This window comes from Leptosomus discolor, chromosome 1, assembly GCF_034619465.1.
Source record: "Leptosomus discolor isolate bLepDis1 chromosome 1, bLepDis1.hap2, whole genome shotgun sequence".
In the NCBI taxonomy this organism is placed as follows: Eukaryota; Metazoa; Chordata; class Aves; order Leptosomiformes; family Leptosomidae; genus Leptosomus; species Leptosomus discolor.
In genome coordinates, this window is record NC_141391.1 from 30,515,472 (window position 1) to 30,535,281 (window position 19,810).

The following is a 19,810-nucleotide window of genomic DNA, read 5'->3' on the forward strand; positions in this document are numbered from 1 at the left end:
AACCTTACTAAATTTCTCGTTGGTTTTGAATATTTCAGACTTTATTGTTAACTGTTTTCAATAAACCTGTCTCAGACTTACTGTGTGTATTTGCGTGAAGGCAGAGAACATGCCTGGTTGTGAACAGGGCTCTTTGCCAGAACACACCTGTTGTCTTTTTCATTAAGGTTATTAGCTTAAGTTTCTAGGTTCTTTCGTTCTCATGGCAAGGTGGGTTTCCTTCTGGCTCCGTGCTGCTCCCTCATGTGATGGTACAACACAGTGAGCATGCACTCTGTTGTGAGTCTTTGTTGGAAAACAAGAGCTTCAGTAAAGGAGGTAGAGAACATTGAGCATGTAGTTGCAAGAGTTTAATGGCATGTAAGAAAAATGCCGTATTCCCCAATCCGTGAGCCCCTTATTCAGATAGGTGGGGATTAACACATTTGAGGTAAATGTTTTAGCCTGTCTTTGGTCTCAGGCAGCCATAAATATATTTACAGTATTTCCATTTTCAAGGTTATTTCTGTAGCCACAAGGGCTAGGAACTTCAAAAATGCAAATTGGCATTTTGGGTATAATTCGGTGGTTGCAAAAACATGAAGCGTGAGTAGCTTTGTTTCTAGCTTGTTTAAGAAAACAGTTGCTTAGAAGGCAGCTGGCAATAGGATAGCATTCAAACCAGGATAGCATTTTAAAATGGGTCACGAGTGCCTGTCTGCTCTAGAAGTAAATGGTTCAGTGCTGTGAAAATTCTTTTAATTTGAATCTTCTGTCTAATTTTTGTATTATTTACCTTTATAAATGTTTAATAAGCCTTTCGAAATTGAACTCAGCGTTTTCTTAAGCACTCCTTTTAATTGCGATTGCTATATAATATTTAGTAGAGGTAAACTCTGCAAAGACTTTGCATAACAGATTGTTAAAGCTGTTGTTGGTGTTATAACTGAAAGCTTATCACAAAAGGAAGAAAAGGACCAACCTAGAGCTAGAATTTTAGTGCATTTGATTCTAGGATGTAAAGGTTTATAGATAGCTGCTGACAGGTACTGTTTGTTTTTACGAGTTCTTGGGGTTTTTTATTACTAATATGAAGTCAGAGTGATGGGTGGTTTACGAAGGTCATAGAATGTAAAATCTTTTTTCCTATAGCTTTTCCTCCGAAATGCCTAGGCTTAGAGGTTTGGGGTTGTTTTTTAAGCTTTTAGCCCAGTGGCACTGCTTAAATGTGGAGCATCTCAGAGTGGATACAGCTAGTAATGATGAAATGAACCATAAAATAATCTTTAGATCATGTTTCAACTTATTACTGTAAAATTATTTCATTACAGTCCTTCATTACAATTTGAAGCTGCATGGGCATTGACTAACATAGCATCAGGCACTTCTGCACAGACTCAAGCTGTTGTACAGTCTAGTAAGTATTACAGTTTGGTTTTTGGGGGTGGTGGATATTGAGGGTAAAGGGGAAAAGGGTTAGTTGGATAACAAATGCTATTTGTTATCAAAATCATTAAAATAATAAATGCATGTCTGTCCTCTTTCTCAAAAAAATTCTACATTTGCTCTTAATCTGTTTGTCACTAACGATTAATATTAAGGATCCCAGACCTGATTTTCCCCTAAAGAAGATAGAGAATGACAGATGATATAATGAGTATGACAAAAAATGTTAGTCCTTTCTAATTTTTGGGTTGATTTCTGAAATCATGTACCATTAATTCCCCTATGGCTAAAACTTACGTTAGGAAGTAATTGTTTCTACCTCAAAGGTATGTTCATAAATCTCATTAAAGTTGTTAAATACATATAGTTATGTAAGGTTGCCTATTTAAATACAGAATTAAGAAAATCGCCATCTTTTCCCTGACTGTATGATTAGTATCTCCTGTAGACACCAAGTTTGTCGTGCTGCCTTCGTTTCTTCCTTAGCCAGCCAGTGAGATTTCCATTAGGAAAAAGAGATAGGAAATAAACTTTAAAGTTAATATAAAGATATATATATATAGCTTTTATGTACCAGCACGCTTATCTTAAAACAATCACTCTTATGCTAAATACAACATTTTGTCATAAAACAGGAGACTATAGATAAGCAAACACATAATGAATTGTCTTGGCTCACTCATATTTAGTGTTTTTATATGGGGAAAATGGTGACTTAGTTATTTGATTTCTTTTTTTTGAGTGTATGAACCTACCTTTCAAATGAAAATGCTGTTTTGTACATTTTAATAGCTAATAAAAGATCTTACTGATTGTTAGATTCTGTATAGCTAAGATATCGGAGCAACAGAAAAAGAACGCTTATCAAAATGAGTCTTGGATAAAAATGCAAAGCCTTTTAAAAAAAGCCATGTTTTGAATTTGTTTCAAAATATCTCGATGTAATTTGGGCACCTCTGTTTTTAGATTGCTTTTGTGGAGCCTGAATATCTTTGAATACCTATTCCCAAGTTTTTTCATCCTTCCCAACTTGTTCATTGATTAGTCATTGTTTTCTTCCTGTTTCAAGTCCCACAATGTTACCATATTTAAATGAATGAATCTAATGAAAAGACTGTTTATACTATGAGCTTTGGAGAAAAAAAATCTGGAAAAAGTAAAAATTAAAATTAGAATGAAAATATGTGCAGCACATCCAAAAGCGTTGCTGTTACCTGAACAATTACTAGAAGTTCAGGCTGGGATACGTCTGTCCCAAAATCTGTTTAGCTAGTGCTTGAAAAGGAGAAAATGTGATAAAATGACTTTAAAGAAGCAAAAGCATTTTCCAAGCTTTGCCCCTGAAACCAGAAGAAGTTTAGTCTAAAAGTCTTGCTGCTTTGGCTGGGAGATGACTAAGGCAAAACAACCTCCCAACTTTACTCCCTTTAGATAAGGGACGGTTTGAGGAAACAAAGCTTTAGCCCCTTGCGGCTATAGAAGAGGCTGGTGCAGCCTAAATACAAAAGAAGGTGGCCTCCTGCAATCAGGAGGGGACAGGTGGCGGCTGGAAGGCCCAGCTAAAGAGAAGTACTATATACACAGAGCAGATCTTGGCAGGAGCCAGTCTGGAGCAGAAGTAATTAATTGTTTGAGAGCAGTAGATCAGGTAACCTGCGACTCCTGCTTTCTCAGGCTGTCCTCCTGACTGAGTGCCGATGTGAAACAATTTCTTTCCTGCTTTTGAAAGCATACCAGGGTTGCAATCTCATATAAACAACATACTTGACCCTCCTCTCTGAAACATGTTGAATACATGTATGGCTGAAGTATAGTCTCAGTAATCACTGAGAAGGAAGCTAGAATATTCCACTTAGGCTAATGGAAGTGGGGTGATTGTTACCAGAACAGAGAGGGTGTTCTTAAGCAACGGTGTGGTGCTGTCCTTCCTAACTTGTCAGTTATAGGCAGTTGCTGAATTACTCATCTAGGGCAGGGAAGGAATTTTAGATTGTCTTTATTCTTCATTGCTCTGTATTTTTCAGGAGAATACTTCAAGGTTTTTTGGCTCATTATCACATGTTACATTATCAACAGAATATTGATTTACAGTTGCTCACAAATTGTGTTGCAATTTTTTTAAATTTCCAAAGCTATTTCTACAAGAAAAAAATACTCTTTCCTCCAACAGTAAATAAATTGATGTATTTTACTTAGCTCGGAAAGACTATAGGACAAGTATGATCATATATAGATTTAAAAAATTGCTGCTAGAATTACTGTCTTTCCAACAGTATGGGTTGTCTGAAGAGAAGCAGTGCATGGGAATAGTAGAAGGGTGGTTTCTTAGCTCTATTAACTGTGTTTAATTCAGCAGAGACTGATATCTAAAATCAGTACCACTTTCTTAATCTTGCCTGTGTTATATAAAAGCAAATTAAAACGTGTCTTAGGACTGGCAGATGGATGTAAATCTTCACTGCATATGGAAACTAACTATAGCCGCCTCTTGGGAGGAAGCTATTTTCTTAAAGTCAAGATTTGAAGCACGTTTGCACGAGTAGGCAAGTCGTTCTGCTAGGTATGTATCATGATCTTGGATAACTGGAAAATCTGAAATACCAGGACATGAAACCTAGGACCTACATACTTGAGGCGCTTGCATATCACTTTGAGAATTATGGGGAAATGTTTAAATGTGGGGAGCGTTGTTGTTTGGTAGTTGCTTGTTCTCAAGTCTGTTTTTTCCTCTCTCTAGTATTTCATATAGAAATGTTTAACTGAGGTTTTGTGTGCTCTTCATAGTAGAAACATGCATAAGGCATGGTAGAGAAAGTGTTTTGTATTGATCAGTGAAAGTATTGTGCATATACTATGTTCCAATAAAAACAAATCCAAACTTTGCATTCTGCAGATGCAGTACCCCTCTTCTTGAGACTACTTCATTCACCACACCAGAATGTTTGTGAGCAAGCTGTCTGGGCTCTTGGAAATATTATAGGTAACTCTTGCTGTTATAATGATTGGAAATCAGGGAGCGTTTCATTTTAGAATTTGACTTTTTGAACATTGGCATTATCATATGAGACTATGTTTCCTCTAAATTCTGTGGCTTAATGCAATTTTCCATGTGGCCAGAATTACATACGTACATCTTATTTTTTTCTAAAGACTAGTATCACTTGCTACTCAAAATATTACCAGGATAAATTTTGTGTCTTATAAAATATACATACATATCTGTAGGTATGTATATTTAATTGAACAGGACCTTTTAGTAGTAGACTACTGGTGAGGAAACATAGAATTTCAGTATCCCAACATGTCATTGCATACATTTCAAGATTTTCCATTTTTAATGTAATTTCTTTTACAACAATTTTCATTTCTGTAGGTGATGGTCCTCAGTGTAGAGATTATGTCATATCACTGGGAGTTGTCAAACCTCTTCTGTCCTTCATCAATCCCTCCATTCCCATCACCTTCCTTCGGAACGTCACATGGGTCATTGTAAATCTCTGCAGGAATAAGGACCCCCCACCGCCTATGGAGACAGTTCAGGAGGTAAATAAAGAATTAAGAGACAGATAATTTTTTATACTCTGGGCTAGAGGCCAAATGTTTTACATTGTCATACTCTGGATTTATGCATGTTTATTGCCTCTGTCTTATTCCACTTACCAGTTGTTAAATGAAGTAATTTGACCAATTTGATGCTTCTTGCTAAGGCTGTAATAGAGGTATTTGCAAGATCTGAAACTGAGTGAGACTAAAGACTGATGAGCCGTGTATTAAAATGGACACACCAAAAAATTAACACACGAAAGTGTTAACATTTCGTGGTTTTATCAAAAAAAAGCCTATAAACGTGTTTCTCTATATGGAAGTATTTAGATGTAGTTGTCAGTAAGAGGAAGTGTAAGTAAACTAGTGAATGTGGCGTACTTTGTGTTTCGACTAGCTGTGAACACGCCGTCAGTGTCAAGTCCCCGCTTGTGAAGAGAAGCACCTGAAAATCCTTTTAAACTGGTGAACAGAGCAAATGCGGAGTTTATGGAGCAGGCACAGCTAGAAAAGTGATGCTGTTTGACTAGAACTATAGTTGTAATATACATAAAGTTCTTCATTTTAAGATAAATTCCAAAGCGTAGATCGTTTTGAAGGCACGTGAAGTATAGTATTGTTAGCAACTAAACTTTAAAGAAATTTTAAAAATGAAGCCAAGACCAGGGAAACTTACAAATAGTACTTTACCAAATAAAAACCCCTGTTCTAAGCAGTCTTATCATGGCTCAGTTTTATATTTTCTTCATACATGAATACAAAAATAAAACTTTACTTTAATCCAAGAGGGTTTTATGCATTGACATTAGGCTAATGATTTTTATTACATTGTGTGGTGACAAAGCTTTCAGACTAGCAGGGCGATATCTTACCTATGTTGTTTGCTTGTTTTCCCTTAAAATAGAGTCTGCGCTCTGTATGTCTTTGCAATATAGTACTGTCTTGTATTTTTACAAATTTTAAATATTACACATATATATTTATACATACTTTGAGGGAATGACCAGCTGCTGGGAAGTGTGTGAATGCAATATGCTAATGCAGCCTCGAGCTAAGCTTTGTGACTGCAGTACTTGGATTCATGATTGTACAGCCAATTTTATTCTGCTGTAATGACTGATGAACTTCTTTTCAGATTTTGCCAGCATTGTGTGTTCTCATTTACCATACAGATATAAATGTAAGTAATTTCTAAAGTTTTAGATATTTAGATTCTTTAGAGAGAAAATGCTGCAAGATTGTGTTTAAGTGGCAAACTTGGTTTTGTGTGTTAATTTATGTATAATTAAGTAGTAAATGCATAATTAGACATGAAGACTAATATAATTGTAGTCATTCAGAGCATGAAAAAGAAAGTGCAAATACCATTTCTGAAGTATCTTTTCTAAAAGTTTTTTTTTAATCCTTTACATTTCAAAAAAGCCTATGTTGTGGAACCGAGCACTAGAAATTTCAAGTGCCAGCTTTACCATCAGCTTCACTTTAATTCAGCCCCAATTTATAATTTTGCATAGGTGATACATAATGCATGTGTAGAAAATATATATAATTCTATGTATCCATCCAAATATTGTGATCATATGGGTCAATCTGACTTTTGTAACCTGTTGGGTGCCTGACTTTGCAACCTGTTTAACTAAGGAAATCACGTATGAAAATATACTTAAATAAACAGCAATAAACTATTGTTTTGTGGCACCTTTGACAGCTTTTCTTCAGGTTTTTAATGCTAAACCTTCAGTACTTCCCACATTCCCAATACATGGGTTTACATACATTTTCTGAGTAAAGTCCTAGAGGGATGGACTTACCTCCTGAAGTTTTATATTGGGACTTCAGGAACAAAGATCTGTGTAACTAAGGGATATTGAGCTGCTCTCCTCTTCCTCCTGTCAGTACTTTGTAATGTCTTTGACTCTTGCTCCCTATAGCGATCCTTCAATTTAGGGCAGCAGGAGTGGAACCCTTGTGGTGGGTCTGGGGACAAAGCATAAGACTGGTGGAACTGTCTTTTGTCACATCCATGCTGTGGTAGTGATGTTTCTGCTGCTCTTTTAATGGTGAAGTGGGCTTGGCTCCGCAAAATATTTGCAAACAGTTTAATCTGGGACTTTGCCAGGGTTTTCCCAGTGCAGTGTGAGTGGGAGACAGCACATGGTGACTTTCCAATTCGTAATTTGGACAAACCTGGATGGAAATTCGTAGCAAAACCAAACACACTTCTAACCTCTAGGCTTTTTTTTCCCTACCGAATTTGAAAGCTTTTGCAAGCAATAATTGTGTGAGAGCTTCTTGAAGTAGGTATGAGACTATGTGATGCCAGGTTTTGACTGATCTCAATTAGGGTGCCCGTCTTTTTGATCCTGAGAGTCAGGTGCTAGTTTGGAGGTACCAGTCTGGTCCCAGCCTCTCTGTACTGGAGCAGCAAACCTATCTTTGGAGATGAGTCAGTGATGCAGGTAGGTCAGCCAACAGTCCTGTGAGCGCTTCTGGCGGCTGCTGCTCTTGTCACCAACAGGGCTGTGGGGCAGCAACCTGGTGAGGCACCATCTCTCACTGCTTCTGCTGCGATACTGGCTCCACTGCAGCACGTTCTGCCACCCCTGTGGCATTAGCAGCTGAGGGCAGCAGCAGGCTGTGCCAAGAAAGCATTAGGTCTGTGCTCTCTGGTCCCTGGAGCTGGGAGGAAGCAGCCTGTGGGTCAGGACTTTAAAGTCCTTCCTAGCTTTCAGTACTGTAGTGTTGAGCTATCTTAGTAGCTGGATATTTTAAATGGGTCTCTGTTTTAAAAGTAGAGTAGATCTAGGGACCTCAATAGGTGATGTCCTCAGTGGGGTCCAGATTTTTCTTCCTGCAGTTCTAACATCATCTCTAAGTGATGTGATATCCCTCTTTCTGCTGGCTTTGTTTCTGCTTCAGATACTACATTTCAATGACTGTAACTTTTTTGAGGGCTCTCAAATCATCCTTATCAAGTCATCAGTGACTTAGTCTTTATTGTCTTTAAGATTGCCCTGCATGATAGTAACTTCTCTGTGGGTTTTTGCTTTGCTTGAACAGTTGCCACCTCACAATAGTTGCTAGTCCTTTAGTTGGTATAAAAACTCCTTTCCTTTGCTGGGATTTTAATCTTAATATGAGGGTGGAAAAAGGCATACATCCAGAATAGTTCACGATTTCACTTCAGAACTGCACTATGGATCAGAAATGCTAAGGTGTAGATAGATGGATTAGAGGCTAAAGGAACTTAGGAATTCTGTAACCAAAAGATAGCACGGCTAAGAAATTAGAGGAGTGCTAGGAGACTGGGTTGGTGTTTTCTTCAGAAAGTTACTAGCACAGCTACTTACCTGAGCTGGTTGTCTATCTTTGAAATGCAAATCAAACCCAACAGTTTACTTTTGTGAGATGATGTATGCTGTCTATTTATGCACCAAAATGTAGTATTTAATTTAAAAAAATAATTGAGAAGGGTCATATAGAAATTATTATTATGGAACAAATGGCCCCAGTTTTCATAGTTGTACATAATGATCGAACATTTTACTAATTAGGTCTCATCATAATATTTGAGTTTTTCCTGTAACTAAATTGCACGCTCTTCCACCCCCCTCCCAGACACGTAGGATGTTGATCACTAAATTTAGACTCCATTGTATGGATTTTACTGTTCAATGCGTAAATGATGTTTTTTCCAATTTGTAGATTCTTGTGGACACTGTTTGGGCTTTGTCCTACTTAACAGACGGTGGAAATGAACAGATACAAATGGTGATTGATTCAGGAGTTGTACCTTTTCTAGTTCCCCTTCTGAGTCATCAGGAGGTTAAAGTTCAAGTAAGTCTGGTGCAGTGGCTATTGAATAATCCTTTGTAAGCTGCTTTCTAAAAAACGTTCCTTAGAGTATTTATTAGTGAAGGACTGAGTTGAGCATTGATAGCTACTTTTGTTGCAGGTAAAACTGAACAAAAAATGTTACCTACGCTGGGGAAAAAAGATTATTACAATGAAAGAAAACTCAAACAAAACAGTTCTAATATAGTTTTAAGTAAAGTGACAGGTTAAACATTAACTTCCATTGTGTGATTACTAGGGGTTGCCTGCCTTTTGTAGTCCTAAAATATTTAATGACAGGAGATACTACATTTTCCAGAATTCGGGTTCTGTGCGCTCTTTTTTTGTTGCTGCATACATGGTTGTGCATATTCTGTTTGAATAGCTCATGGAAATCAATTAATATTTTGGGACCTTTTGAATGTTAAAATATTTGCAGATGCTGAGTCCTTTTAGTAAAGTAAATTTCTAATTAGCTGCAAAAGGTGGGTTAACTCAGCTTGTTTGATTAATTTCAAAGACAAAGGGAAACTGAAAGTTAGTTAATGTGTGCGTGGTTTTTATAAACCAGCCGTTGTACTTGGGATCTTTTTTGTGTACCTGTGCGTTTGTCGTGTTTGTTTAGTTTGTACTTTGGATGAGACTTGGCTGTCTTGAAATTTGTCAGACCAGTTCACTTGATGAAAAGGAGTCTCTCCAGTATTCTGTCACTTACTAACCAATACGTAAAGATATAAAGTCCATTTCTGAAAGCCAAATGAGAGTCAATCAGCAGAAAAGTAGTTGTGAGGTTTTTAATTCTGTAGGAGAGCTGAGTGGAGAAGTAGCCAACCTTGGCAGACATAGTCAAAGCCGAGAAACGGTTAATGTAATTGTAACTCAGATCAGATACATGGTGAATTAAATCTTATATTGCTTTAACATTCTTTTAATTTCTAGTCTTTACGCTTTTTGAGTTGAGCTGCAGTGCATCTATTCAGTAAAATGCTGCACTGTGTGTTTCTGTTTTGATGACACAGTACCCATTTTTAGGATGTAGCTCAGAAGATGAAGTGCTAAATTGTATTTTGCAAAGTGTTTTTATGAAGAGACTTCTTAAAATGATCTTTGTTTTAACATAAGTAACAGCAACGTCTTTAACATGCAATTTTTTTTCCTTCCCACTTTGGATATTCAGACAGCAGCACTGAGAGCAGTAGGCAACATAGTAACTGGTACTGATGAACAGACACAAGTTGTTCTCAATTGTGATGTTTTGTCTTATTTCCCAAATCTCCTGACGCATCCAAAAGAGAAGATAAACAAGGTACGATTTGTTTCTTCCTAACTTAATCTTTTTGTTTCAGAAATAAAACAGCAGTCTGTAGAATATTACAGAAGATTTTTTTCACAGCTTTTATTTCTGGCATGTAAGCAGTTTTGTGTAAAGACGCAGCCTTGGAGGCTGGTGCTTAATTAGGGCTAAAGCCAAACAGCCGTAGTGAGGAGCCATGCACTGGTGTTGATGCCTAGTGCTTTTCGGGAGGACTATTGGTTTTTGCCGTAGAGTGTGATACTTTTCCTTCATTTGCAAATTGAGTAACTGGCTAATTTGCGTTATAGTTTTTCATAACTAAAAAGTGTTACTCGTGGTTGAGTCCAGTGAGTTGAGCGAGATGGACCCAGTTTTTCCACTCCTCCTTTCCCTAGTGGAGTTTGTTCTCTTGTCCATCTTCAAAGTAGTAGAGAGTACCCCGGTCCTTTTCCGAGAGCTCCCTCTGCATTTCCTCTCCTTCCTTTTGGCGGAGGTAACTGTGCTGCTGCAAGGACTGGATGGACTAGGAGGAGTTTGAAAGGAAGTGATCAGTGCTCTCTTTTCCAGAGCTGTATTTCATGTTGTTTGCATTTTTTTTAAATCATTGTGCCACCTTTCACTGCGAAGATGGGGCTGGCTGAGGAGGCGGCTTTTTCATTTAGCTTATGTAATTCCCCTGCTTAGTATACTACTGAGGGGAAACCTGTGAGGAATCTGTTTCTTCAAGCCTTATCAACTGTCGAGAGCTCTGAAGAAGTTACCTTTGACAGTTCAAACTGCTGTGATTTGTTTCTGCCTGCCCTTCTAGCTCTAACAAAAGAATGATGAAGAGCTCTTTTTGAGTGGCAAGAAAGGAATTATTTTGTATAAGGGGAGTCTAGAAATGCTTTGAGTTTTACGTGTATGTTGTGAGGGGCACATACAAATAAAAGCAAGATAAACATCCCTAAAAAATGGAACCCATTATGGTTTTTTCCTGCAGTACTTCATAACTGGCTGCTTGCCACATCTCTTTGTCTTTTACTTAAGATTGGAGCCTTTTTAAGATGTTCTGGATTGCCTTGACAAGTATCCCCCTTGTAACCGGGAATCTGTAGCTGCCATTAGATAGATGTTAGCTGTGTCGATGAACCACCTGAAGGAGATAACTGCGGAGTAAAGCCTCAGGACTGAGTCCTGTTTGATACTTTAATGAGTTTTGTGAGCTCCACTTCATGTTTCAGGGAGAAAATGGGAGCTGGAGTTGGTCTTCCTTGTGTCAGCACAGAAAGCTACTACTGAGCTGTCAGTAGTAGGATTATGGGATAAGTCCTTTTTTATGTGAGGTTTTACTGGTTTTACCAATTTTCCTGTTTTCTTTGCAAAACTGATTGAAAGTTTAAAACATGGCTGTGGCTTCAGCAGTGCAGAGTGGGTATAAGGTTTGGGTCAGTATTGCTCCCGATATGTGGAGACGCTCCTTGTGGAAGTAATAATCAGGCCCCGTGAATTAATCATATCGGTTTTATATTGGTCCTCTGCATGTTTGGCTTTCACAGTGCGATAAAAGTTTGTGTGCTAGAAGTGCTGTTGGGGGGGAAACCTGGAGGTTCTGTTTAGTGGTTGGTTATGGTATGATTTTAGGGTTTGAGGTTGTTTTGTTTAGTTTGGTTGGGGTTCTTTTTTTTTTTTTTTTTTTTTTTTTATCTGTTGACTATTTTTTGAAAGTGTTTTGCTTTTTTGTTTTGTCCAAATGTAGGAAGCAGTTTGGTTCCTTTCCAATATCACAGCAGGAAACCAGCAACAAGTTCAGGCTGTAATAGATGCTGGGCTAATCCCTATGATCATACACCAGCTGGCTAAGGTCAGTCAAACTATCAGCTATGCAAGTTGTCATCCTCTTTTTATAAATCTGACATGAGGAGTCTGTGATTTTTAATAAGAAGCTTGACAGATGATTCCATGCTGATTTTAATGAGCTATTAATTTTATTTTTCAGGGGGACTTTGGAACACAAAAGGAAGCTGCTTGGGCAATTAGCAATTTGACAATAAGTGGGAGAAAAGATCAGGTATGTGTAGTGGGGTTTCAAATTGTCACTAAAACGTTATACTCACAGCCGTTGGTAAGAAACACAATGCTGAAAGCACTCTTTTTTTTTTTTTTCTCATTATTTAGGTTGAATACCTTGTACAGCAAAACGTAATCCCACCGTTCTGCAATCTACTCTCGGTAAAGGATTCTCAAGTGGTACAGGTGGTGCTGGATGGTCTGAAAAACATCCTGATAATGGCTGGTGATGAGGCTAGCACAATAGCTGAAATTATAGAAGAGTGTGGAGGTAAGTGCTTGTTAGGCTGCTTAAAAATTTAAGTTGCTGTTTTCCTCTTGCTGCTGTTGGTGTTTACTACAGCACTTTTTGTTTTACCATGGGCTGTGTGAAGAAGCAAGTGAGACTTCTGTAATGAGAGAAGTGACTTTTTTTTTCTGTTTAATTCGATTTAGAGGTGGTCACTTTGGAGGCAATTGTTGAAGGAGCTTTCTGTAGCTTAGGTATTTTTCAGGTTTAAATGAGTTGTACTTCTTTTCCTTGGTTATTGTGTATACTTTGTTCTGTGGTTAACCACACAATTATTGCTTTAGTTCATTGCCCTGGAAGCAGTTGTTAGGATCATAATTTCATTACAGACCAAAGCAGGGTGAGGAGTCCTTTGGATATTGCAATCCAAGGTTTAACACATGCTAATTCATGTATGGTAGTGAGGTAGCACCAGAAGGGATGTTGAGGAACATACTGCACTGGAAGTTTTTCCCTTGTATTATTCCATATCCAGTTTGAAAATGGAACTAGCGTTTTAAGCTACTCTTGTTGTGAGGCTTTGTCACCTTGTTGTTTTAAACTCATATGCAACATACAAATGTATTTTGGTGATATACAGAAAGCACAATGACTGAAAGGAAAGCTGTGTAGTAGACAGAAGTCATTTAAAAAAAAAATTCAGAGTTTTGTCTAAAAAGAGAGAAGATTCCATTGTCTCTTGTTCATAAAATGGGATATTCCATGGCATGCAAAGGCTCACAAACTACTTCTCTTTCCTTTTAGAGACAAACATCTACTCTGTAGATAATATTTGCAAACTGAGCTACATCTTTTCTAGTATCTTTCAGTAGTAATGTTTCGTGATTTTTCTTATTTTTTTTCAAAGTTCTCAGTGACTCCAGTTTAAACTTACAAAACTCTTCTCCATTTTCTTTTATTCAGGGTTAGAGAAAATTGAAGCCTTGCAACAGCATGAGAATGAAGACATTTATAAACTAGCATTTGAAATCATAGATCAGTATTTCTCTGGTGATGATGTAAGTACACTAAAGATTGAAGAGTATATGCTCTGTGCTGTTAGCTTAGTAAGTACATTGTCGTTGTTCCTCAGTTCCAGTTGTCATGACCATAAGTTATCTGGGAAGTCAGTTTTCCTGCTCCTTTTTCAGTACAGCCGCCCTTAATTGAAAGTCTTTGAAAATTTCTCAATAGCAAGAATTTTCTTCAGCAATATCAAGATGAATGCTCTGGTTTTGCCTAATAAATTGATTGACGCTGACCTAATTTTGTCACACTGACATGTAAATTACATTGACATGTCATTACTCGTGATTAGAATCTAAACAGTTCTCTGGCTCTCCTTTTCATTTCTCGTACATCCGTCTTTGGAGGGGGCAGTGGACCCTTACTTTCAGATGGGTTACTGTATTTCAGCTCTGTAATTGCTCAGTTTGGATTCTGCATTGAAGAGTCATCAAAACTGTTAACACTTTCTGCAGCTGATTGTTCTAGACCATCTGATATTTTGTTGCACCCTGGTTCGGTATTTTGACCCATTGGCTTCTAGCTCTTTCTGCTACTGACTGCTTGTGAGCGCTTCAGAAGCGCAGCAAGGAGCAATTTGAAGACCAATAGTGATGATCTCTTCTCCAGCCGTCCAGGGTGTCTGTAGTTCTGCAGCCTAGCAGAACCATGTCTTCAGTTTGTCTCTTGAAGTGAACTCTCCAGATACCAGCTCTTAACTTTAGGACTCATTAATTTTCAGTTCACGGGCCCATCATGTGATTGCAAAGTTAGTCACCGGAGGTTAAGATACGTGAAAAGTTCCCTGTGCTTGTAGTGGTTTTGTGAGCAGTGTCTAATAGTCTCTGTAATGCCTCTGAGACTTCTGTAACTAGCTGGAGAGTAAGTACAGTCTACTTGGTGCAGGTGGAAAAATATCCCTTTTGAGGTTCTCCCTTTTGTGCATTTACTTTTTACATAAACTAATGCAATTTAATTTATGCCTGATTTGCTGAATTTACCTCCTTTACTCAAGAGCCAGACTTTACTTCAGATTATTGTTTATATTGCCATGTTTTCTGGGGCTTCTGAAACTCGAAACCGTAGAAATTCCGTGATTGAGAGATAGGAGTTAAAATGTAAAACCAGACCAATTTTCAGTCAGTGACTATAAGGAGGAAAGTAACCCTTGTTGTTTGCAGGCTGGTGCAAAAAAAAACACCAAAAACCAAACAGAAAAGAAGTCCAAATTGCCCTAGGGAGGCAAGAGACTGGTTATGTTAGCCTGCTGGGCAGTGTTAAGATTGACTGCTGAGGAGTATTCCTGCGTTCTGGTCTTCTCTGTTCTCGAGGTGTTGCTGGCTACTAGATACCTCTTCACTGTTCATCCCATCTGCTCCTTTGCTGAGCCCTGTGAAGTGCACAGCCACGTACCTTAGGACCGGCACTAATGGCTTCCTGACCAGTTTATTGTGTTAAAGGCGTGTGAACCGAGGTCACACTACTTTGTAGTACCCCGGCAGAAGGCAGAAGCGCTGATTTATCAACGCGCAAACATTTTGCAAAGCGTTCTGAAACCGTCCTTTGGGCATGACGTGTCCCGCTCTCTCCTGTGGATTGTTGCTGTCACCAAAGGCCTTAATTTCTCCCTCCGATTTATATATTGTCACACAAAATAGAGAAACAAAGACTTTAGGTTAGTCAGTTCTGACGTCCGCACTACTTGGAGGCCAGATCTCAGAAGGCTGTTTAACCCCCCCACGCAAGGGCTCTTACTGCTTCAGAACGACACGCGGTTTGGAACGAGGCCTGTGGCTCCTGCGGCCTGGTTTGTAGAGGTGGCACGTTTGGAGAATAGATGCAGCTGGTGGTTTGGAGGAGGACGGGTGGGGTTTGAAGCTGTGCATGTTGGTGCCGCTGACCAAGTTGTCTGCTGTTCCTAGAGGCAGTAAATACCTAAATTCTGTCAGCTCTGAGGAAGTTGAGACAAGTTGGATACTGGTGTCTTTCATTCTATATCCGTAGAGTAATGAAGTACTTTTGGTTTAAAAAAAATTCAGGTTGCGCTTATGAGAGCTATATAAAACTGCTCTGAAATGAGTAATTCTAAATCCTTCAGATTCTGATAGGAGATACGGAGTACTCTTTTAAGCTTTATATAAGTATTTCTATCAGCTGCCGATCAAAATTACTTTTGTGTTGAAAGAAAACAGCAGAAAGGACAAAACTAATTTTGGAATTCACAACTAGTGATTAGCCAGCTCCAGAAGTACTGAAAATTGGCATCGAAAATTAAATCGCTAAAGTAGCAACTGCTTTGACCAAGCAGCAACCCAGGCTCTAACCATGACAATTTTCTGTATCTCCAATGGTATTAGAACAGAGTTGGTGTGTTGTTCTTTTTCAGCATATTTGAGGAATTGAATTGGAAAAGCTGATGTACTTTTGTTGTGATAATATTAAAAAAAAAAAATAGAAAAGATGAACATTTGTGAATCTCTTCTACGTGTACCGAATTGTGCAGGGAATTGGCCTCTCATGTATTTTTGATGTATTTTATAGATCGATGAAGATCCCAGTCTCATTCCTGAAGCCACTCAAGGAGGTACTTACAACTTTGACCCAACAGCCAACCTTCAAACAAAAGAATTTAATTTTTAAGTTCAAAAAAGTGCAGCTTCTCTGTCCCACACCAGTATGAAGCACCACCGGATGGCTACCAAGTGAAGAAACAAAAGGCTCCAAGACACACATGCCTCTTCGTTTTGATGCTTCTAAAGCAAGCCATGTATCGGTCACTTTGCAGTTGCCAAACGTCACTATCACATGGACTGTAAATGCATATGCATGATCTCTTAAACTGTTTCAGAATTCTTTTTAACAGTCCCAACTACCTTTTTTTGCCTTTCCTGGTGCCACATGCTGACAACCGCAATCTGCAGTTTTGTTAAGAATATTCCATAGTGGTGGCACATTGGCTTTCCACGGAAAAGTAGCTTCTTTGGAAAATGGTGCGCTGTGGATCAAGACACTTTGGTATGATGCGTACATTTTGGAAGACTTTACAGGGGCCCAGTTTGCTCTGAGCCTCCATCATCGTCCTCCACAAACATATTTTCATATACTTTATGTGGAAGAATAGATTCAAAAATGCAAGCCAAATGAATTTCATTGGTGAAACTGAAATAAAAGTAACTTAAAAAAACAAAACAAAAAACAAAAACACTTGGCAATTGATTAAACACTTAAGTTTAAAACAAAAAACTACTTCAGCTATCAGTAATTGATGTGTGTTCATTAACTGCCTCAGAAACCAGGGTTGGAGAACGAACTGTAGATTTGGACTGGTAAAGCTTTTGCCATTATACCTAATTTTTGAGAACAGCGAGCCCTATTTGACCACTCACTTCAGCCTGTGTGTTCCTGCTGTTTTGAAGTAATCAAATGCTGTGCATGGTATTTTACCTGAGCTACAACCTGTTATGGACTTGAACTTCTGTTTAAGCTGAAAGCAAGAGTCCCAGACTGTAGAAAAGAAAAAATTCTGTCCAAAAATGTATTCGTTAAAAAGAATCTTGCTTTCAACTTTCAGTAGTCAATATATTTTGTTTTAAATTGATAATTGGATATGGTTGATTTATATTGGGTTTAAACTGTGGAGCTTTCATGTTTACTGTAATTTAGTCTTAAACTATTTTTTACTTAGTAACCAGTGCTTATGATGATGTGGTTGGCAACAAACCAGCAACTACTTAGAAGCGTCATAAAAGCTTCATTCTTGGAGTATTGGAAGAGTAATGCAGAAATTAGTCTCAAATCTTATTCACGTGATTAAAAAAGATGCAAACTGGTTGATGTGTGAGGCTGTGTGGAAGCTGCCGTTACTCAGCCTAAACCTGATGTGCAGCGCACATTAAATAACTTTACATAAGGTATGTGAGGTCATTGCTTTTGGAGAATCGCCTGACCCAGTGGTTTTCAAAGGGATTTTGGTATTGCTGGGGTGAAGATCAGTAATTTTGAAATTCTGTAAGCTATCACACAAACTGGTTTTGTTGCTGTTGTTTACTGGGTGTAATTTCCCAATGCATTGATGTGAAGGGATAGAAAAACCTAAACTAATTTAGTTATTGGATGTGGGTTGTATTTACTGTGATGAAGATAAGGACAGATGCCATCAGAGCTTTGTGGATCAGCTGTTTTTCCACTGATGAACAACGCATAGCAGGTGTGCATTCATTAAATATATATCTGCCAAGGTGGAGCCACTTTAAAGAGTGAGTTGTCTTGTATCTCAACTGGATACAAGCGTATGTTTAAACTGCAAGATTTTTACTTGCTAGATAATCTGTTTTAATATAGTGGTTTGGCCTCTGATTATTTATAGGTTTTATAAATTTTAGAATCAATTTCTCTTTAAGGTGGCTCAGATTTTTCAACTCTTGTGCACATAAAATTGAGTTGAAGTTCATTGTGCCTTTTTTCTTTTCCCAAAAGTTGAGTTGAAGCTTCATATGGTAACTGCATCCTATTCACACACTATAGTCTAAAATCTTGAAACTGTGTGGTGTTCGCTAAAAAACTAAACAATAAAAAGTCAAAGTTAGGTAAGGTCACAAAGGTTTTGTGAAATTAGAGTTCCAGCAGATGTTATTGTGAACAATTTCCCCCTTTCTAATTCAATTTAGTCTCCCTATATGCCATATAGACTGACAGATACCTTGTTCAGCCTGCACTCAGTGTTATCCCAGAGATGACGTACAAATTGATACTGAAACAACAGTTTTCCACTACTGTGAAGATTTGATCCTTTTCTTGCACTCAATGCATCACATTAAAAGTGAACATCGGAGAACTGGGTAAAGCAGGACAAAGCAGTTGCTCAGTTCTTTCTGTTGTGACCTTATCAGCTTTCGATTGGGATTGCACCATTTCATAGTTAATAAAGGAAACAAAGTATATTGCTGCACTTTTACGTTTTCAGAACAGTGTTTAAAATTGCATTGTTTTTATTATTTTTTTAAACTATCAGTTAAAATAGACTAAAACGTTCTTTCAAAGAGGCATCTAAATGTGTTCCTAATTTTGTATATGGGCTTAGGTTTTGTAACCAATAAAAAGCTGCTATCAAATACTATAAAAAATTCAAGAACTTATTTTGAAGATTATCTGCTTAGTCTTCACGGATTGAGTTAGGGGTTTTTGTCTTTGACTAGACAGTAGTTAGCAGAACTCTGCGTCAAAGTTGGAAGTATGTTACAAGAACGAATAAAGTAAGCTAATGCAGCTGTCTCTGAAACCTTGGGTGCTGTTCCGGTACGGAGTTTCATACTTTCTAAGGAGAAGTTTCACAAACGTGTGCAGGAGGCCGTGTTTGAAGGCGCACCGTAGTGTCAAGGAACGCTCACAGTCTTTTTCTATGTCCAGAAATGCCCGTTCCAGGCTCCCAGTGCGAGGCTGACGGCTGCTTCAGCCCCAGTTTGGAGCTCGGGACGCTGCCTGAGGGGGCCAGCTCCTGCCCGGTGTGCGTTGGGAGGGGCCGTGCGCTGGCTTTAGGCAGACTGGCCTTCCGTGGCCCTGCGGAGCTGGGAGGGGTGGCAGCGTCCCTCACCTCGGGCACGCGTGACCCCATTGGGGTGCCACCCGGGGACAGACTGGAGCTGTCGGAGACTTGCATTGTCCAGCAGCCGCCCACTTAGTCCAGTCCTGCTTTAATTATGTGACAGCACCAGTGGAGTAAAACCTCTCGAACTGCCTCTCGCGCCTGCGACTCCGCAGCTGCGCCTTTGCCGTCCTTGCTCCGTGTCAGGCAGGTGCGGCCCCTGGAGGAGCCCCTCTCTCTCCATGGGTAGGCTGACAAGGGAGAGGAGATGAGTCGCCAGTGCCCTGTTTAAACCTTCGCAAATGCCCTTCGTGGGGCTATAAAGGATAAAGATTTCAAAAGAACCCAGCTCCTGTTTCCAAAAGCAGTTGAGTCTCGTTGGTTCTTCAGCTTTCAGTTGACAAAATGAAACTCTTCGATTTTGTTGGGTTTTTTTGCAACCTGTTAATCATACAGCAGATCATACCTAGATGGCTTGAAAGGCACTACATTGGAATAAAGAATGCATTATTTTAAGAAACCTCTTATTTAGAAAGAATAAAGCCTAGAGGATGTCTTGATGTTCCCCATACTTCTAAAAATACAGACGCTTCCATATTGTTTGCATCGTCTACTAAACAGAGAAATTAGTAGAAAGATCCACTGACAGGCATATTTTTAATTTTTTTTTTTAAATCTTAGTGGACCAAATGATAGTTCAGGTCCATTTACTTGTTCTAATCTGATCTATAATGCCCTCTAGATTCTGAGTGTGTTTCAAACTAGTCATTTCTACCAAAGCACCCTGGTTGTGTTGTGTTCCTTCTGTTTT

At 38.6% G+C, this 19,810-nt stretch overlaps 1 protein-coding gene across 1 annotated transcript in view; it reads left to right on the plus strand.

Moving 5' to 3' along the window:
* Positions 1-18,683, plus strand: part of KPNA3 (karyopherin subunit alpha 3) — a 52,018-nt gene extending 33,335 nt beyond the window's left edge. The window contains exons 7-17 of the mRNA XM_086476489.1: positions 1,311-1,396; positions 4,319-4,405; positions 4,799-4,968; positions 6,104-6,148; positions 8,674-8,805; positions 9,980-10,108; positions 11,835-11,939; positions 12,075-12,146; positions 12,254-12,416; positions 13,338-13,432; positions 15,960-18,683. Of these exons, the coding sequence (XP_086332615.1) occupies positions 1,311-1,396; positions 4,319-4,405; positions 4,799-4,968; positions 6,104-6,148; positions 8,674-8,805; positions 9,980-10,108; positions 11,835-11,939; positions 12,075-12,146; positions 12,254-12,416; positions 13,338-13,432; positions 15,960-16,058 (1,183 nt within the window). The 3' untranslated portion in view covers positions 16,059-18,683. The remainder of the gene's footprint in view (positions 1-1,310; positions 1,397-4,318; positions 4,406-4,798; positions 4,969-6,103; positions 6,149-8,673; positions 8,806-9,979; positions 10,109-11,834; positions 11,940-12,074; positions 12,147-12,253; positions 12,417-13,337; positions 13,433-15,959) is intronic.
* The last annotated feature ends 1,127 nt before the right edge of the window (positions 18,684-19,810 follow it).